Source organism: Chenopodium album, chromosome 21 (genome assembly GCF_948465745.1).
Source record: "Chenopodium album chromosome 21, dcCheAlbu1.1, whole genome shotgun sequence".
Lineage (NCBI taxonomy): Eukaryota > Viridiplantae > Streptophyta > Magnoliopsida > Caryophyllales > Amaranthaceae > Chenopodium > Chenopodium album.
The window spans coordinates 30,420,943-30,441,845 of record NC_137854.1 but is presented as its reverse complement, the minus strand read 5'-3'; the positions used below and the strand labels follow the sequence as shown (position 1 = coordinate 30,441,845).

The window sequence follows — 20,903 nt, the reverse complement described above, 5'->3', positions numbered from 1 at the left end:
GCCGAGTGTCTAGACACCCGCCCCAATCTGCATACGTGTATGAGAGTAAAGAAGAAACGGATGACTTGTGAAGGTGCAAACCATAATCTGACATACCTTGAAGATAATGAATGATGTGTTTCAACGCATTCATGTGCTCTACACGAGGTGCGTGCATAAATAGACAAACCAGTTGCACCGCATAGGATATGTCTGGTCGAGTGAAAGTCAAATATTGCAATGCACCAAAGATAAGCAGTGGGAACGTCATACAGAGCACCCGAGGTGGCACTTAATTTCCCTTTGGAATCTACTGGAGTAGTAGTCGGTTTGCAATTTGTCATGCCTGCTTTTGCAATAATTTCCTTAGTATATTTCTTTTGAGACAGAAATAAACTATCCTTACTCCGGGATACAACAATACCCAGAAAATAGCTTAAATTATTCAAGTCTTTCACAGCAAATTAAGAGCTAAGCTGAGATATAACATGACGGCAGAGAGACTATGAAGAAGCTGTAAGAACAATATCATCAACATATAGAAGAATGTAAGCTGTAGAGTTACCATGGCGAAGAATGAACAATGAATTATCCGATTTGCTGTGAACAAACCCAATAGTAGCCATAAAATTTGCAAAACGCTGATACCAAGCCCGGGGCCTGTTTCAGACCATATAGTGACTTTTCGAGAAGACACACATGATCAGGATGATCCGGATCTTTGAACCCCAGAGGTTGATACATGTAAACAGTCTCATTCAAGTTACAATGTAAGAAAGCATTCTTCACATCCAGTTGATGTATAGGCCAAGACTGAGATAAAGCAATACTAAGAACCACCCGAATAGTAGCCGGTTTGACAACCGAGCTAAAAGTTTCATCACAATCAATGCCCTCCCTTTGAGTTTTACCATAACAACCAAACGAGCTTTATGTCTTTCAAAAGAGCCATCAGATTTTGTTTTATGCCGAAAAATCCACAAAGAGCGAATAATATTCACATTATTCGGTCGGGGAACTAATTTCCAAGTACCATTTTCAATAAGAGCATTATATTCTTACTACATAGCAAATTTCCAATTATGGTCACGAAGAGCATGGACCAGGTTTTTGGGAATAGGAGATATGGAGATAGAAGTGTGATGTGCTTGATCGGAGTTTTTTGGATTTGGCTTGACTATCCCGTGTTTCCTACGGGTGGTCATGGAATAAGATGGAGGTAGGGAGAGATTTGGTGGAGGGAGAGTAGGAGAAAAAGGCTGCCCTGGCTCAATGTACACACCCTCGCCCACACCACTGCCCGTGTTTAACCCGGCGGGGCTAGCAGGAGGTGGCCTAGGGCCACGCTGCTGAGTAGTAGGGGTCGAGAGTGGCACAAGAGGGGGGCAGCAGGAGTGAGTAGGGTGTTGTGTGGAGCTAGGCTGTGGACTCCGCGGGGGGGGGGGGGGTCGTGGCATGTGCTTCCAAACCATAGCTTACTCGCGGACTTTACTGTGAGGCAGCAGCAGTTTAAGACAGGGGACTCCACGGGAGGGTTGCGGCCTGTGTCCCCTCCTCGTGGCCTGCCTGTGGAGTGGCCTGTGTAGTAGCCACTTCAGTGTGATGGGGCTGCTCAATTATAGGAGGTTGAGTGATAGCTTGGCGCAACAAAATATTGTCAAGAGGACTCGACTCATGACTTAAGAACTCATATGTGTGTGATTGAGGAGTATGTATTTTGGCAAAAGGAAATACCGACTCATCAAACCAAACGTATCTAACTATAATGATTTTCCAACTTGAGATATCAAAGCATTTATACCCTCGGTGATTAGATGGATATCCTAGAAATACACAAGGACTACTTCTAGCTTGAAGTTTGTGAATTTTTGAGGACGGAAGAAGAGGATAACATAGACAGTTAAACACCCTAAGATGAGTATAGTCGGGATGTTTTTGATATAGGATTTGAGTACGAGATTTATAGTTTAGAATTTTTGTCGGTAAGATGTTATGAAGATATGTCACCATTTCAATAGCATGATTCCAAAAAGAGGGTGGCATTGATGCATGACAAAGAAGAGTGCGAACATTTTATAGATCGTTTTTATCTTTCTTTCGACCTTGCCATTTTGAGGAGAAGTATTTAGATAAGAGAAGCGAGAAGCCATGCCATATTGTTCACAAAATTTTTGAAAATGAGCTTTGGTAAATTTCGTTCCATTATCACATTGGAAAGCTTTAATTTCCCTCTCAAATTGAGTCTTAATGTATGTTCATACACGAATAAATAAGTCATAAACTAGAGACTTGGAAGAGATAGGAAAAGTGCATAGAAAATTCGTGTAATTGTCAAGAAAGAGAACATAATATTTGTGACCAAGAGAGCTAACAATTGGAGAGGTCCATAAATCACTGTGAACAATATCAAAAGGCATAGTAGTATGAGACATTGAATCATAAAAAGGCGATTTTATTAATTTACCCAAAGGGCAAGAATGACAAACATTTTTAGAAGCCTTATTACAACTTATGAGATTACTACTACGTAAAGAACTAAGAATCATATTTCTCTGATGACCTAAACGGGAATGCCACACACTAGGAGAAACAACTGCAAAAGCTGACGGAATGGAACTTGAAATGAGTTGACGATATGTGGAAAAGGGATAAAGATCGCCATGGCTATTACATCTCAGTATTTTGCTCCCCGTCTGCAAGTCCTTTACAGAAAACCCAAAAGGATCAAATTCAATTGACACATTGTTATCAATAGTGAAATTTCTAACAGAATTCAGATTTTTGACAAGTTTAGGCACGTGTAGGACATTTTTGAGTTGAAGTGTGTTTTGATTTAAGGATTTGTGACCATAACCATGAATTGGAATTTTGCTACCATCACCAACAAATATTCTTATTATTTTTGCTCAAATGAAAATATGACGACAAGTTACCTTGAGAGTTCGTCATGTGTGATGTAGCTCTGGTATCCATATAATAATTCGGTTAGCAAGTGACATTGTATGCATTGCTTGCTCGATGTTGGTTGGCACGTAATCTGAGAAAGGAGGAGGGCAAGACATGAAATAGGCTTGCTGTGGGCGAGCACCTAGAAGACCGTGCTGTTGTTGTTGAGGTCGTCCACCCCAATGCATTGGGCCTTGGCCTTGTGAAGGGTATGGACAAGGAGGGGTAGCCCAATTGGATTGAATCCAATATGCCCAGGGGGGATACATCCACCCCTGCTGACCCGAGTGCTGTTGCTGGGCTGACAGCTGAGCCGATGCTGGCTGTTGGTTACTCCGGCTACCAGTGCTGGCGCTGCTCATCTTACCACCCTTCCCCTTATTTTTCAGACCACCGCGAGCGGGTTGCGCACCTCCACGAGCAGATTCAGCCGCAGAATTACCTCTCCCCTGTTGCGGAAAAGATGCTGGTGGCGAGGCTAGAGAAAGGAGAGCCTCCTTACCGAAATCTTGAATGTCAGAAGTGTTGCCCTGCTCCTCCAATTCAAGTATGGAGCGCAAGGCCTCAAAGGAAGGATGTGGGTCGAGATGTCGAACTGAGGTATGGAAGGGCTTGTATTCATTCGTGATACCCTTCAATAATTGTAGAGCCATTCGATGATCGGATACCGTATCTCCGACGTTCTTCAGACTATCCGCAAGGGTTTTCATATGTGAGCAATATGATTTAACACCATCAAATTGGTCAAGTTTGGTGTTCGTGAATTGCGCATCAAGGGTTAGAGCACGAGCAGACTTGTTGTTAAGAAAGAAGTTTTCCAAACGTTTCCATGCGTCGACAGCCTTATCATCGGGGTCGGCAATGGTGTTGAGTAAGTCAATAGATATTGTCCCATATATCCATTGAAGGACAAGGTCATCAAGGCGTTGTAAGAAAGCCAAATCAGCAGTAGTAGGGTCGGTTTTCTCGGCAGAGGGATCAACCGGAGGAGGAATGATAAAGTCAATTACCATATTGGCGTGGCAGTGAAGTTGAAAGAGAGTTTTCCAGAGGTTGTATTGTGTCCCCTTGTAATCCAGAGTGACTGGAATACATGCCTTGATGTTTTTAACAAGAGTGGCCGGATGTATCTTGCTAGAATCGGCCATCGAAGAAGAAAAGAAAAGAAGAAGAAGAGATGAGCGGAAGAGAGTTAGGGTTTCGGATTGAAAAACCTAGACTCGTGATACCATGAGAGAATATGAGAATATTTGCCGTGCTTTCTCATTACTGTAAAGTGAGTATGTATACATTAAGGATACTAGGTTAGGCTAAAGCTAACTAAGGAAAGATATGCACTAAAATATTCACAAGATCATTACAATAGATTATAAACATAATCTATCAATTTCCCCGGTATGATTTTTTTTTTTTTTTAAATTCAATAATTAATGAGTATCATTTTCCTTTTTATTAGACTAATAACTAAATAAATATTTAAATGATAAATGCTTTGACAAAAAACTATCAAAATTTATTGTCTTTGTCAAGTGTTACGGAGTAACATATACTTGGGATATAGGAAAGTACGAAGCTCCAATAAAACTAGAATTGTATCCAAATCACACCATATAGTAGAATCCACACAATTGATAAACAAGTAATAATAGAAATTACATGGTAAAATTCACCAACCTAGTATAGATCAATGAACAGTAGTTGTAGAACATCTTTATTGGATCTTAATATATTTCCTCTATTTCTTAACATCTTAAGAAATAGATTAATTTTGTAAGGTAGGGAAATGATTGGATTTTTTGTAAGGTTTGGGAATGATTGTTTTTATCTTATTCATAGTATCATGATAAAAGTCAATCATTCCCGAACCTTACAAAAATCATTAAAAATGGTACTACAAGCTTCACAAATAAATGTGTTCAAAATAAATAAATAACACACACACACACACACCAAAAAAAAAAAAAAAAAAAAAAAGTATTCAAAGCTTGCTGCTAAACTTGTAAAAGTATTCCTTAAAAGCCTCCATATGAGTGGTGAAAAGCTTGACAGCCACAGAAAAACTACCATCACCATTATCACTTGGTGTTATAAAAGTTTGCCCCTCATATTTGATTCCATTAATGCCAGTATATATAGGTTTACCCCACCCAAAATCAGCTTCATAACAAGGCAACTTAGCCCAAGAATTTATTGAGAGGTTTGGGCTGGTAGTTGTTTCTGGCCCATGAACCAAAAGTTCTAATTTTGAATGTGATTCCACAAAATCAATTGCTGATTTCAAATACTCAATATCATCCAATTTTTTGATTGCTTCATGAACCTTACTTACAGCATACCACAGTGGTTTGCAAGTGATATCTCCTGCCTTTTCAACACAAGTTGCATGAAAGAGGAGATTACCACAATACCCTTGCGGTAGTTTCATATACTTTTGTAATCTTGACCGTCCGTTTACTAATATGTAAAGTTTGACGTGTTGATCGTGTGTTAATCCACGTGCCATGCATACAGTGCGCCATAGGTGTCCAGCTTGAACCTCAAATGTACTTAGATTATACTTTGTTATTGCTTCAGATGTTGCTTGTAGTTTTAAGGTGTTGACTTGGTCTTTAGTGAGCTTGAAAATACACTCTGTTGTCATAACCATATCACCTAATTAAATGGTAAGTGTCGTGTTAATTTTATGCAAAAGTTCATAGAATTGTTATTATTATTATTATACTCATTAATATATAGGCCACCACACATAAATTTGACACTTGTTGGAAATAGTGATACCAAGATTGGTCATAAATAGTATAGAAGAGAGATTATATGAACAAATGCTATAAGTCTACAAAGAAGGAAAAAAAAAAAAAAAAAAAAAAAAAAAAAAAAAAAAAAACACACAAATGTTATAAACTAATTAATAATACAACAAATTATACTCATTCCGTCCCCTTTTGATAGTCTCTTATGGGCAAATTTAGTCCCAAAATGTTCACCCTTTTTGTTTGTTCCAACAACCATTAATATTAATTTTTTCCCAAAATTTCCTCCAATTTGCAACAATATTTGTGCAAATTTAATTTTCCCATGTAATTTTGTTTTCCCATGTTTTTTTATTACTTTCTCTCTCTACTTTTATGCATACTCAATATCAATTTACCTTTTCAATGTACTTTTACTAATTTTATTTGTGTTTATTAATTCCTGTGAAAAATGCCCATAAGGGACTATTAAAAAGGGACGGAGGAGTATATACAAAACACGCACGTAAAAGAGGTTTTTGGAAAGAGAAAGGTTCATTATTGTGTTACTGAGTATTATATTTGCACTTTATTTTTACTCTCTCTAATTTCAATTTATTTTGATTTTATTTTGACTTTTACACTACGGGCCTGTTCACATTTACTGAATTGAGCTGAACTGAACTGAACTAATTGGAGTTGAATAGAACTGAACTGAACTGATTGGAACTGAACTGAAATAAGCTGAAATGAATATTTTATGAGAGAGGGAAATTAAGAGCTGAACTGAAATTAAGTAAATGTGAACAGACCCTACTTACATACGAGTATATTACTTTAATTTCCATTTGTTAATGCTTTATACAATAGAAAATTAGATAAAATTTTCATATTGGTCAAAATTAAAGATTTCTATAAGTATTTTAAAGGGACAAAATACTATTACCACGTGTCTTCCTTCCCTCGCTATGACTTGGCGCCATATACAGTAACTTACCACCATAATCTCTATTATTATTGATGTGTATATTCAATATAATATTACTTTTGGGGGGTGTCAATTTTAAACAAGACATTACCTATTGGTAACCTGTTTTTGAAGGTAACTGTGACACGTGTCATTGTTTTATTGGTTTTTCAATATAATTAATAAATTAAATAAAAAATAAAAATAAAAACCCAAACCCAAACCACCCAAACCACCACCACCCAACCACCTCCTCTCCCTTCCCCCTTAACTCCGACCTTCCCCCTTAACCCCAAACCACCCAACAACCACCACCCAGCCACATCCTCATCACCGTCAGCACGCAGACCACTTCCCCCTTAAACCCGACGCAGACCACCCCCTTAACCCCCTTTCAACCACCACAACAACCACCCTAATCCACGCAGCCGCCACCACAAAACCCCCCGAAACACCACAAAAATGACCCATTTCCTTTCCCAGACCTCGATAACCACCTCCTTCCCCTTTCGTTGCTCGAAACCCCCCCCCCCCTCCACTTCCCCTATATCGAAAAAAAATCCCATCATTGTGTCGTTCGCGTTTTGGTGGTGGTTGGGAAAAGGGAAATTGGCAGGGAGGGGAAAGGGGATAATTGGGTCGTTCGGGGTTAGGGGGTAATTGGGTCGGTCGGCGGCGGAGGAGTGATGTTGCTTGTTCAATGGAGGGTAGAAAGCTCAGAAGGTGCTTCAATGGAGGAGTGAGAGTAGAGTGCAATGGAGGAGAGAGAAAGGGGGAGGGGTGTGGCGAGGCAAAGTCAGCGTGAGAAGGGGGAGGGGAGAGGAGGTGGCGTGGTGGTTGCTAGGATTAGGGTGGTTTTTGTTCATCGAGGAACGGCGGGCTATCGTGGTGGAATGGTGAAAGAGGTGGTTGCTTTTTTTTCCAATCTTTTTTTTTAAATCTAAAATTAATTATTTAAATAAAAAAATTTAATTTAATATTTAGACCAATTACCTTATGACACGTGTCATGGGTAACCGGTTTTAAAGGTTACAAGTTTTTTGTCTTATTTAAAATTGACACCCCTCAAAGGTTATATTATCAAGAATTAATCAAAAGGTTAAAAAAGAATGGGCCAAAGGTTGTATTATTTTCCGCAAATTCTAAGAATAATTCAGAGTATCTAATTTGTACTATATATTATTATTAACTTCGTCTTTATTTTTTGTTATATGTACTTTTTTTTATTTACTTTTTTTTTCTAACTATATACAAAGTTTTTTTTTAGAGTTTGGCTCATAGGAGTGCAGAGAATGCTTGATCTAAAGGATTTTAGTCATTTAAGGCCTTTTTACATTTACTTAATTTAAGTTCAGTTCAGTTCAGCTCCAATTTCCTTCTCTCACATAATATTCATTTCAGCTCAGTTCAGTTCAATTTAGTTCCAATAAGCTCTAATCAGTTCAGTTCAGCTCTAATAAGTTTAGTTCAGCTTATTTTAGTAAATATGAACAGACCCTTAGTAAGTTTAAATCTTTCTCACAATGACATAGCTAATGCAATAACACGTAGTGGGTGTTGCATGAAAAGTTGAATGACAATAGTACTCCGCAAGTCCGTAAGATATTCATCTTACAATTATATAAACACTCAAGAAATTTAACTTTCTTTGTTATATATATATATATATTAATGTAAACTTTCTTTGTTACTTAAACATAGTATTATAGAGGATGATTGATTAGTAATTACCTATCAAATCACAACTTAAATCCTAAGAAATTTAACTTTATGATGGTAAAAATTAGAAAAAGTTAAATACTATTTATTAGAGTTGTCAAAAACCGACCCGAACTGGTGAATCTGAACCATTTCGAACTGTTCCGAAAAGGAACCGAATCGTTATAATCCTGTTATTTTAAAACTGTAAAACCCAATTTTTTAAAACCTGAAACTGAACCGATCCGAATGTTTGAGAACCGTTAATGAACCGTACCCGTTATCAAGCCGAACTGATACAACCCGAAACCGAGAACAACCCGAACCGAGTACTTCCGAACCCGATAGCAACCCGACCCATTGTAAACCGAAACCGATTAAACCCAACAAAAACCGGATAAACTCAAATCGGTTACAACCTGTAACTTAAAGACGAACAATCTATTGTATTAAAAAAATCTGAATCAAAAGCTAACTCTAGATTTGTTATTATTATTTGATCATGAAAATCTTTATACAGAAAAGGGACTTAATTAAAGCAAACAACTAATTAATACTCCGTATGATCTATTGGAATAATTAATTATAGAATGTTGAGGATATACTATACGTTTACGTAATCCGTTTAAAACTGGCAAAACCAGTTGTCAAACCGACTATATATGTTCAACTCGAGCCAATTATGACCTGAACCGATTACAACCCGACTTGATATGTTTTGACCCAAAAACCCGCTTTAAACTGACAAACACCGTTTTTAAACCGACCGACTTTAACCCGAACCGATTATGGCCGAACCAATTATAACCCGACCCGATTAGAATCCGACCCGAAAAGAAACTGTAATAAAAATAAACCTAACCGAACCGACCCGAAATTATTTAATACCGATTTGAACTAACCCGATAATAATTCCAACCCGTTAAAAATCGATCCGTTGTAGACCGAAAACCGATAAACCGAACCAAAAACCGAATCGCAAAACCGATTGACACCCCTACTATTTATCCAAAGTGTAAACGTTGTAATATTTTAAACAACAAAAACTAAAGGAAATATATAATCACCTGATAAGCCGTCCTTTGGTGGTAAAGGGGGCAAGGATGGCTCATACTCCAAGTGCCGAAACTTAACTTGAGGTGGGTTGCGAGGAGCAAGGTAAGTAGCCCTATCATGAACAGGATAAACATCGAGGTCTAGCCCCCTCGCTAATCTTGCCCATGAGTTGAAGAAGTGAAAATTGGAAGATCCATCGGCTACATGGTGATGTGGTGCATAGCCAATGCATACACTACCACATTTGAAGCGAGTAAGTTGCACTAGTAATAGAGGGAATGACGAGAGCCCTCCCGAGTAGTCACATTTAGGGAACACTACCTTCCTCAGTTGAGAATCCAACCTCAAGTAGTCCCCAAAATCGGCAAGAGTTTTAGTTGATTCTGCCTCGATAAACAAGGCTCCCTTTGCATTGCAATCGATCTCATACCTTCCATTTTCATCGTTAAATTTTAACCTACCCGCCATTGGATAGAATGGCACTAGGGCTTTGCTAAGAGCCTCCTCGAAAATGTTGGCATCAAAGATTTTGGAAGATGTATTATTGGGAGAATAGAAGTGGATAACATTAGTATGTGAATTAGGAGGGCGTATGATCATATCTAACTTTGATAGCCAAAGACTTCCTTTCGGAGTCTCCTTAGCAGGGCGCACCATGGCTGATTTCTTCACTTTGATGGTACTGCCCATTTTGTTCCAAAAAAATAGGTAATTCTTAGGCTCAAATCAAATATTTTGTTCTATAATACGAGGTTTTATTTGCTACTCCGTAGTTGTTTAGCTATTAGGAAGATATGGTGGGCCCATTATCAAAACATAATCCACACCTGCCAATAAGCTAGTGTCCATTAGATTTTATTTTTCATTTGTTGATTAAATGAACAAATGACTCCATGTGTATGGTACAATATATATAACAAATTCTAATATGTCAAAGTACAAAACTAAATTTTGATAATCCCTCGATATTATTTTAAAAAACATTACACTTTTGACCTGTACATTGTTTTAGGAAATTAAATCGAATTAAATATAATCAGAGATAAGTGGGGGTATTTAAAAGTTTTACAAAATTGTTAAAAAAAAAAAAATTAAAAAAAAATAAATTAAAAAAAACAATTGTATTTGTATATGAAAGATTATCATCAAAGTGTTTTAAGTGGCCATTTGCTATTAGATTTAGAGAGGATTATCATTTAGGGCTATGCATAAAAACTAGGAAATTCCTCTAATTAATGGCATATATCTTATTCCAATGGAATATGTGAAGCTTAATATTGGTAATTAAACCATCATTCAATACTCATAAATAAAATATTATTTCCTAACCACTTATTAAATTGGAATACAATGTTAATTTCTAACCACTTGTATTAAATTATGCACATTGTTTTAAGAAACAAAATACTCCACTTCATTCTAAAGTGTCATTAAAGCTGTCAAAAACTAACCCAACCCAAGAACTCGACCTGAACCGGCAATGATCTGAACTCAACTTGTACCTGAACAATGGGGTGAAAGTAGTGACCTGTAACCCGACCTGAACGTGACCATATGTTAACCGACAACCGGTTTGATCCAATACTTTTTGACCCAAACCCGAACCTGCTCCCGACCTGAGAGTAATCGTCAACCAATTTATTCCGACCCAACAACAATATGTACCCGAACTAGTACCTGATCCAATTATAACCTGTACCCGAGTCATGGAAGGTTTAATAAAATTTATATGCCTTTTGTTCAACTTATATACTGGTACAAATCTGTAAACCCACAATCGATTCAGCTTGTATACCTTTTGTTCTCTATTACTCGTATATAGGTTTAATAAATCTTGATAAAGCTGATCAAATTATGGAAGACGTAATTTTATAGGTTCAACTTGACCACATCGATATTTATTGGAATTGAACTTGAACCAAAACCTAACTCAACACTAACTCGAACCTGAATATACCATCTATTAACCCACTCAAACCTGACTCACACACAGAAATTGAATCCGATAAGAATTTGGCTCGAATTGAACCCGACATATATCCGAAAAGGTGAACGACCCAGAATAAACTCAACTGAAATTGACCCGACCCGAACTTGAACCTAATATAAGGCTAGATTGACCCGACATAACGAGATCCTAATTTAACCCAAGACATTATTTGACCCAACCCAAATCCGACTTGAATTACTGAATCGACAACTCTACTAAAATACATGAAATCGGAGTGATTTAGGAGGTGTTGGGAGCTGGTGTTGGAATTTCACGGACACTACGACATGAATCCCGAGATCATATAATATTGTGTGGACCCATATATGACCATTATCCGGCAATGTAAAGGCCCCGTGAGTGCTTATAGCCAATACAAGAGGCATGTACGAAAACGGGTAAAATGACCATTTAAAGGCAAATTGGATGGTTTCACCCACCCAATTAAACTCTAGGGATCATGGTAAACATCTCGGCAATTTTATTTCCGGACAAAAAAAGGTCAAAAAATTACAAAATTGAAGGCTATATAATCCATAGTTTTTAAGGAAATTTTGAGGTTTTGGGGCCCGTTGGCAAAAAGTATTCAGACCCTAAAGCTGTCAAAAATTGACCCGACCCGAGAACCCGACCTTAACCGACAATGATCTGAACTTAACTAGCGTGGATTACAGCCTTCAATTTTGTAATTTTTTTACCTTTTATCGCTCGAAAATAAAAATTGTCGATATGTTTACCATGGTTCCTAATACCCTCCAAGAATCCATTTGGGTCGGTGGAACCATCCATGTGCCCTTAAACGGTCATTTTACTCGTTCAAAACTTAAAATCAAGCCTACCACGGATGTTTATGACAACATATAATGACCATTTGTGGTATCAAACGGTATTATATGACCCCAAGATGTATACCTTAGGGTTTCAAGGCTTTTCGCCACCGGGCCCTGAAACCTCAAAATTTCCTCAAAAAGCGTGGATGACCTTCTTTCGCCCGGAACTAAAAATTTCCAAGATGTTTACCATGGTCCCTAATACCCTCCTAAGTACAATTGTGTCGGTGGAACCATCCAATATGCCCTTAAACGGTCATTTTACCCATTCACAACATGTAGTGATTTCGTAAACTCAAGCCTCCCACGGACTTTTATGACAGCATATGATGATCATATATGGTTTCATACGGAATTATATGACCCCGAGATGTATCCCTTAGGGTTTCATGGCTTTTGCCACCGGGCCCTGAAACCTCAAAATTTCCTCAAAAAGCGTGGATTAAAGCTTTCAATTTTGTAATTTTTTTACCTTTTTTCGCCCAGAAATAAAAATTGCCGATATGTTTACCATGATCCCTAATATCCTTCGAGAGTCAAATTGGGTCGGTGGAACCATCCAATATGCCCTTAAACGGTCATTTAACCCGTTCATAATTTGAAGTGATTTCATAAACTCAAGCCTACCACAGACGTTTATAACAACATATAACGATCATATATATATGGTTTCAAACGGCATTATATAACTGCGAGATGTTTCTCTTACGGTTTCAAGGTTTTTCACCACCGGGCCCCGAAACCTTAAAATTCCTCAAAAAAACTTGGATTATAGCCTTCACTTTTGTAATTTTTTGATCTATTTTCGCCCGAAATAAAAATTGTCGAGATGTTTACCATGGTCCCTAATATCCTCCTGGAGTCAAATTGGGTCGGTGGAACCATCCTATATGCCCTTAAATGATCATTTTACCCGTTCATAATTTGCAGTGATTTCATAAACTCAAGCCTATCACGTACGTTTATGACAACATATCATGATCATAAATGGTTTCAAACGGTATTATATGACACCGAGATGTATTCCCTAGGGTCTCGGCAATTTTCAAACGGCATTAAAGTTAGAGTTGTCAAAAACTGACCCGACCCGAAAACCCGACTTTAACAGACAAAGATCTGAACCCAGCCTGTACTCGAACAATGGGGTGAAACTAGTGACATGTAACCTGACCTGAGCTTAACCGAAAACCTATTTTATCCTATACTGTATGACTTGAACCCGAACCTGCCCTATGGTTTAATAAAACATGAACCTGAGTCATGGAAGGTTTAATAAAATTTTACATACCTTTTATTCTGCTTATATACTGGTATAATTATGTAAACCCTCATTCTAATTTAACAAAATCCTTTGTTTAGCTTATATAACTTTTTTTTGTCTATAACTCGTATATAGGATTAATAAAATCTTGATGATGCTTGATCAAATTATGGAAGGCGTAATTATATAGTTCAACTTGGTCACATCGATGTTTATTAAATTGAACTTGAACCAGAACCCAACTCAACACTAACAATTTACCATCTTGTTAACCCATCCAAACCCGACTCAACACAACCCGAACCTGAAATTGAACCCGATACGATTTTAACTCGAATTGAACCTGGCCAATATCCGTAAAGGTAAACGACCCGTTATAACTTGAACTGCAATTGACCCAACCTGAACCTAATCTGAAGCTAGATTGACCCGACATAACCTGATTCTGATTTAACCCGAGACCTAATTTGACCCGACCCAAACCCGACTTGAATACCCGAATTGATAGCTCTAATACATTCATTGTACAGCAAATTAAATCTGTAAATCATCCTGAAAAATTTTTTTTTCTCTATTTTTTTTTTTTTTGCAGTGGTTTAAACAGGGAAAAGTGAGGCTTTTTTTTAACACCTGATTGTGTCTCCCCAAAAACCAAACCAAGTGATAAGTACTTTTTCAAGTCGTTGATTATCCAGAAAGGTGAAATGTGGAAAAGTCTCGTGAATTCCCTTTTTCTAAAAATGTTTTTTAAAATTATCCATTTCATGTCCTATTCATAAAAACGTCAAATCCATCTTAGTTTAGTCCATAATATGGGTCCAATGATTGTGTAGCTGGATACGGCTCAAAAAGAGCTTTCCAACGATATATTATAAGACCATTTCGGAGTTATAACAAGGAAGTTATTGATAACTTGTCATTTGGTATGATTTTAGGGTACTTTTGAACCTTGTTTTCGTGATTATTCGACTTTCAAGTTCATTATTTATCCTATTTTTATACAAATTTGTACCATCCATGCTTCACTGGTTGTTTGTATTTTTGATGTAATGTAGCTATTTTTAGCACTATATATGGATGTGATCAATCATGAGTGAACAAGGAGAAGGGCAAGCTTGGTTCATAGAGCAATGGAGGAAGAAGGATGAGTGCCTTAAAGAGAAACGAAAAGCTTTTGGAAAGCCTTGAAGGGTTGTTTGCACAAGGGTCAACCTCAACTGACCATAACTTTTGTTCCACTCAACATTTTGAAGTGATTCAAATTGGAGATAAAAGTTCATCTCAAGAACTTTCCAACGATTGGTCACATGCTTTATTCTGATGAGTAACAAAGAAGTTATGACCTTCCAAAAATAAGTTGTCTCGCCAGAAAAGGGTTGCACGTCCGTGCCAATAAGTGGCACGTCCGTGCAAGTCCCTGCACGTCTGTGCCAAATGAATGTATTAGAGCAACCTTTGGCACGTCCGTGCCAACCTGTAGACGGATCGTTTTCTCGTGTTCTCCGTCCTTTTACTTGGGGGTTCTATAATACCCCTTTGGCTTCATTTGTAAAGGAGAAGAGCTTCTTAGTGTAGTCTTAGCTTAGGTAAGGGTTTTTTGAGAGAGAAACTCACATTTTCTAGAGAGAGAAAGTGGGAAAAACTTGTTGAAAGCTTGGAATATGAAGAATTGAAGGAAAGAGACTTGAAGATTTGATTATTTCTTGCAATATCAATGAGAATTTCTTACTCTCTCTCTTATTCTATTGCTTTAATTGTTTATTTTTGTATTTTTTTTTAGTTTTATTACTTGTTTATGTTAATTTAGTGTTTGAATTCATGTTCTTAATTGTTAATTCCTTAGTTTTGCAATTTATTATGATTTGTGGAGTTCCTTTACTTGGGATGATTGAAACCATTGATAAACTCACAAAATACTTATTTGCATGTGTTGATTTAGCCAATGTGGGATGTTAATTAGTTGAGCTTAAGTGGTTTCACTGTTAGTTCTTCTAAGTAGACATTGCTAAACTATTTATCTAAGCTTTCTCAACGAAGGATCGAGAGATGAGCTAGAGTTAGCTCCATTATGCTTAATTGACTTGAAATGCCATGAGAATAGGAATTTCCAGTTAAGGGAATGTTTATGTCATCGTGATTATGCTTTAACACTTGCTTTATGCTTTGTAACCACGAGAGTAGGTTGTATTCATGATTTAAGTAATCCCTCTAGCTTGAGAGAGTAGTTGGGTGCCTTAGATGACTTCGCCTAATTTATCCCCAAAATGCTATGTTTTGTATGTTAAATTGTAGTTTGTGAATGATTTAATTGGTGGATACCTTTCCAAGATCCTTTTTATTATTGTTTGTAAGTTTTTCTTTATAACTCAAAACCAAAAAAGACTTGACTTAGCTTATCACAAATCGATATGTGTTAGTGCTCCCCTTAGTCCTTGTGGGATCGACCCTTACTTTCCCTTTCTACCCATTAGAGAGACCAAGTTAGGTTTTTATCTTTGGTAGGCTCGACGATGGCCTATCAGTTATGACCAAAATACTAAACTGGTCCTTATTCGAGTTTTATGTATGGACCCAATGATCATGTGAAAGGTCCGTTATCATTTAATTATATTCCTAAAATCATTAGGATTTATCTTAGTTTTCTAGAATAATCTAGAAGATTATTTTAAGTTCTAAAGGCATTAGGAATGATATATATCCTATTTTTGAAAAGATAAGGAATAAGTTTTTTTATGTCGGATAAAACAAGTGTTTTTAAAAGAACTAAAACTGATTTAATAAAGATAAGTACGGACTTAGGCTAACCCAATTTAATTGGAAGTTGGATTCCGTACTAAATCTTATCGTATAGGTTCTATCGTGCCCCGTCACAACCAACGCGTCGCGATGGTGTTATCGTGATGCAATAATGTCATCGCGTCACGATACATCTATCGCGCCGCAATAAATTCCGTTTTACTCCGCGTCGGATTTGGATTAATTTCTGATCTTTTCGGTCGTTTTTTCCTGTAAGTAGGGGACGATTTCCTCCGATTTCATTCACCAACAATCATGTAATTCTGTCTACAAGCTAAAAGCTTCTTCTCTCTTTTCTAAACTTTTTCCTAAACACACGGTACACATCATAAGTCCTTTGCGAGACCTTAACAAACCTAGCCAAGCTCGAAGTTGCCTTCGCCCTAGACGTGAAAGGTTAATAGTTCTGAGGGTTTGGTCCCAAATCTCTATTTCAATTATTAAAATTAATTGTTTAATTTAATATTTTATTGAAGTTTACTAACGTGTGTATTCTTTTGATAGAAAGAGATACGAGACTTCAAATGAGTAATTCAATTGCTCTATTCTTTTAGAAAGCATGTTTATATTTTATTAATTCCTAGTATCATGTTAGGATGTCTTTAAGATTTCTAGTATCATGTTAGGGTGTCTTTAATGCTTTCAAGTATTATGTTTAGGGTGCCTCCTATTTCTTATATCATGCTAGTATCATGTTTAAGATAAAGCTTTAATCTTTATTCATTAGTGACATGCTAGGATTTATTATTAATCATGTTAGTATAATGTTAGGATCTTGCTAAAATATAAAGCTGGTACAACTTGTTGTTTGAAGCAAGCACCCCTCTTATTATTGAAGGGATTGAGTTTGTCAAGTGTGAATTTATTGAGCAGAGCTTCATGCCATGGATGTGACTGTTATGAGGTATTTCGTTCTCGACTCGATTTATGAGAGAGTATTTGACCAGTAAGATATAAAAAAATGATCGATTTTTTTGCCATATGTTTAGCTTTTGATTAAGTGAAATTTGTCTTAGTGTAGACACCCATTTGTGTCTCCCCAAAACCAAACCCAGTGATGAATACCTTGTGCGTCGAAACATAATCGAATTAGGTGAAAGTGATTCGAAAGTCAAATGTTGCGGTTTAGTTTTAATTAATTTCTCTTCTCTCTGTTTTCGAAAATGGCTCTATTTATTTGAAAACGCCCATTTCAGTTTATTTTGGTCCATGATAAGGGTCCAATAATAGTGTAGATGGATGGGGCTTGAAAAGACCTTTCCAATGATATATTATAAGCCCAATTCCGATGAATATTGAGGAAGTTATGGCCAAAATACTAAACTGGGCCCGGAGTTTTGTTTTAATACGGCCCAATGATCTAGAGGAGGGCCCAATGTTAATTATCATTCCTAAAGCTATTAGGATTAATTATAGTTTTCTAGAAGCTTCTAGAAAGTTCTTTTAGTTCTAATATTGATAGGATTAATGATTAATTATCTTAAGGATTTTTATTTGGAATAAAAATATTATTTTATTATCCTAAAAACGTATTTCATCTTTTGTACGGATTCCGTAGATCAAGTTGATTAAAGATCGGATTCTGTAAAAAGATAAAAACGCGCTTATACAGGCTGTCGCCAGACGACAAGTCTGTCGCCACGCGACAGACTCTGTCGCCGCGCGACAAACCCTGTCGCCTCGCGACAGACACTGTCGCGTCGCGACAGAGTCCAGTCTTGGCGACAGCGTGGAGTTTTATTCCTTATCAAATTCCGTGTTTTTCCGGATTATTTTCATTATAAATAGCGTCCGTATTCCTGTTTTCAGAATCATCAATTATCATCAAGTATCAATTATTATCAACTTTCATTATTAATTCTTCTCTCTTTTCTAGTTTTACAATATTCCGCATTCATTAGACTTAGAGTCATCTAACCAAGTTCGAAGTTGCCTTCGCCCTAGACGTGCAAGGTTTGATATTTTCTGAGGGTTTGGTCCAAAACTAGTCAAAACTTTATTTAATTTGATTTTAATTTAATTCTTTAATTGTTCTTTCTTGATTTTCATTGAAGTTTACTAACTTGTGTATTTTGTTATTAGAAAGAGGTACGAGGCTTCAAAGTAAGTAGATTAGCTTTCTCTCTATTTCTTTCACGATGTAGATTGCATGCTTATTATTGTTTATAATTCCTAGTATCATGTTAGGATGCTTTTAATGCTTTCTAGTATCATGTTAGGATGTTGTTTATTGCTTTCTAGCGTCATGTTTAGGGTGCCTCTTATCTTTTCTAATATCATGATATCATGTTAGTACCATGTTAGGGTTAAAGCTTCGATCTTTATTGCTTAGTGACATGCTAGGATTCGTTATTAATCTTGTTAGTATCATGCCTAGGGTCTTGCTATTATTATTAAGCTTTATTATGCCTTATCATGCTATTATCATCGTTATTATTTTTTGTTTATTATTATTGTTGCTTGATATATTATTATTGTTATTGCTTGATCACGCCTTTTATGCAGGTTTAAAGGGAATTTGTACTTGAAATCACGCTTAATAAGATAATTATTAATTTGGTTTAGGCTAATGTGATTTTAACTCAAGTGATCGCCAATAATAGTATTATTTGTGCATTAATATTCAACCAACATAGATAAACAGGGTAGGATTAATATAATGTTTGTATGTTATTCGAAAAGCGCGCATGAATACGAGCAGAACAAAGTAGAGGCCTATTTTATAGGGCGGGTCCTTTCTTTTGTAGATTGGATTCGTACCCTCATCCCCGGACCCTGTTTGGTTCAAGACCTTATGGAGTAGTTGACGGTCCTTTGGATTGTCTTTTGGGTACAAGTTCCTTAAAACTTGTTGGCGACTCGTTTTAGCTCTTTGTCTTTCCCTTTGGAACGCCACCGTACTTTAGTGTATGATCACGGTGGGGTTCAAGTTTGGGGTTATCATAATGCTTGAAATATTCCCTACACTTAGGTTTTAACTTTTGATTACGTGAAGAATTCTGATACGAATAATGATTGCATAATGTTTTATGATGTTTTGTTTGTCTTTCTTAAGTCATCTTTGAATCCAGGGTTAATATTGTTAATTTGTTAGTGTGTAGTTATAAATTTTTCTCATAATGCTAACTTACTAGCTCAATTGGTAGAGCATTGTGTAAATGCACAAAGAAGTCGGTTCGATTCCCACATAAGTTTAATACTTTGTATATGATTAGATGCATTGGGCAAAATCCTCTTTTCTAACCAAAAAAACACCCGCCAAAGATGTCATAATTTTATGTACTTCATTTATTTATCAAATGAGCTGTAATTCTTCGCTCATTTATCAAATGAGCAGTAGTTTCATGTTCAATTCATTTATCAAATGAGCAATAATTCTTTGTTTATTTATCAAATGAGCAATAACAATTTGTTCATCTATCAAATGAGCAACAATTCTTTGTTCATCTATCAAATAATTGAGATGAGTAACAATTATTTGATAGATTCCCCGAATGAGTCTTTTGGGACCAAATTGTTATGGCGCGGCTTACTCGCAAGTGTAATGCTAAGGTGTTGATGTCCATTTGTGCACTCATGTGGGCATCATGGCATTATATTCAATAATGAGAGACCTAACCATGTAATGGTTGCTGCGGGTTTTTCATGTCTTGTGGGAGGAGTATGGAAGGTATTCAAGGTGGGTATTTGCCCCGAAGTGTGTTGTTGTTGTATGTTGATCGTGTAATTGTAAGACATGTTGATGTGCAGTCTGGCATAGTTAGCAGCATAGTATGTAAGGGTTCCTACATAGGGACTACTATCATCAAGGACTGCTGCAATTGGCGGTAGTCCAAGTGCTGCAATGTTGAACTCGCAGCTTTTGCCATGTTGTTGGATCTGGGTCTGCTGGGCTGTGTTTTACCAGTTTGTAAACTGCTCATTTGCTTGTATAGAGTTAATGAGCTAAAAAGAAACTTAGAGATTGTCAATGAAGGTGAATATGAATCAAAGTATAGAGCACAAACAACATTTGAGATCACTAATCCAAGCTTTAAGTATGTGAGATGCTTAATTTTACTTGTTTATTTATCAAACGAGCAATAATTCTTCGTTCATTTATCAAATGAGCAACATTTATCAACTACCAACAATTGTAATTTGTAAATGCTCCTCTAAGTTCAGATTTTTAGCTTCTTGCCTTCTTAACTACTTTTTTTTAGCATGCTAAGTACATGCAGTGAGCAAATGTAGAATTATAAATGTTTAGAAACTAGTAGCCTATGTAGGATTTGAACCTACATCCTCTTATGCAATATAGGAACACACAACGCTCAACCAATTGAGCTAATAGGCTTACAATTTTACTAACACACAGAAGTAGAGATAGTGCACATAAGAGACAGTAGCCTATGTAGGTAACTATATATGCTCAACTTAAGACGCTGTAGTGAATGACAACAAAACTAGCAGCCTACTTGCAAATAAACAACTATAGCACAATATGAGGGCATCATTTTGTCACAACAGATAAAAGAGAATCACTTCTTTTCCAGTAAAAGTCCTGCATAAAATATTCCTCACATCTTTCTTGTAATCCTTTACCATGAGTGAATTATTCATTTACACCCTAAGACAAAAATAATATTTCGAAGTCCAAATTACATATATA

The 20,903-nt window shown here is 36.6% G+C and overlaps 1 protein-coding gene across 1 annotated transcript; it reads right to left on the bottom strand.

Annotated features, from left to right (window-relative positions):
* Positions 1-4,776: 4,776 nt before the first annotated feature.
* On the bottom strand, positions 4,777-10,071 carry LOC145602827 (anthranilate N-benzoyltransferase protein 2-like). Its single transcript, XM_081658986.1, has 2 exons — positions 9,387-10,071; positions 4,777-5,577 (listed from the first exon to the last, which is right to left on the bottom strand). Exons 1-2 carry the CDS (start codon positions 10,063-10,065, stop codon positions 4,904-4,906), a joined length of 1,353 nt encoding a protein of 450 aa, XP_081515112.1. The 5' UTR covers positions 10,066-10,071; the 3' UTR covers positions 4,777-4,903.
* Between the last annotated feature and the right edge of the window lie 10,832 nt (positions 10,072-20,903).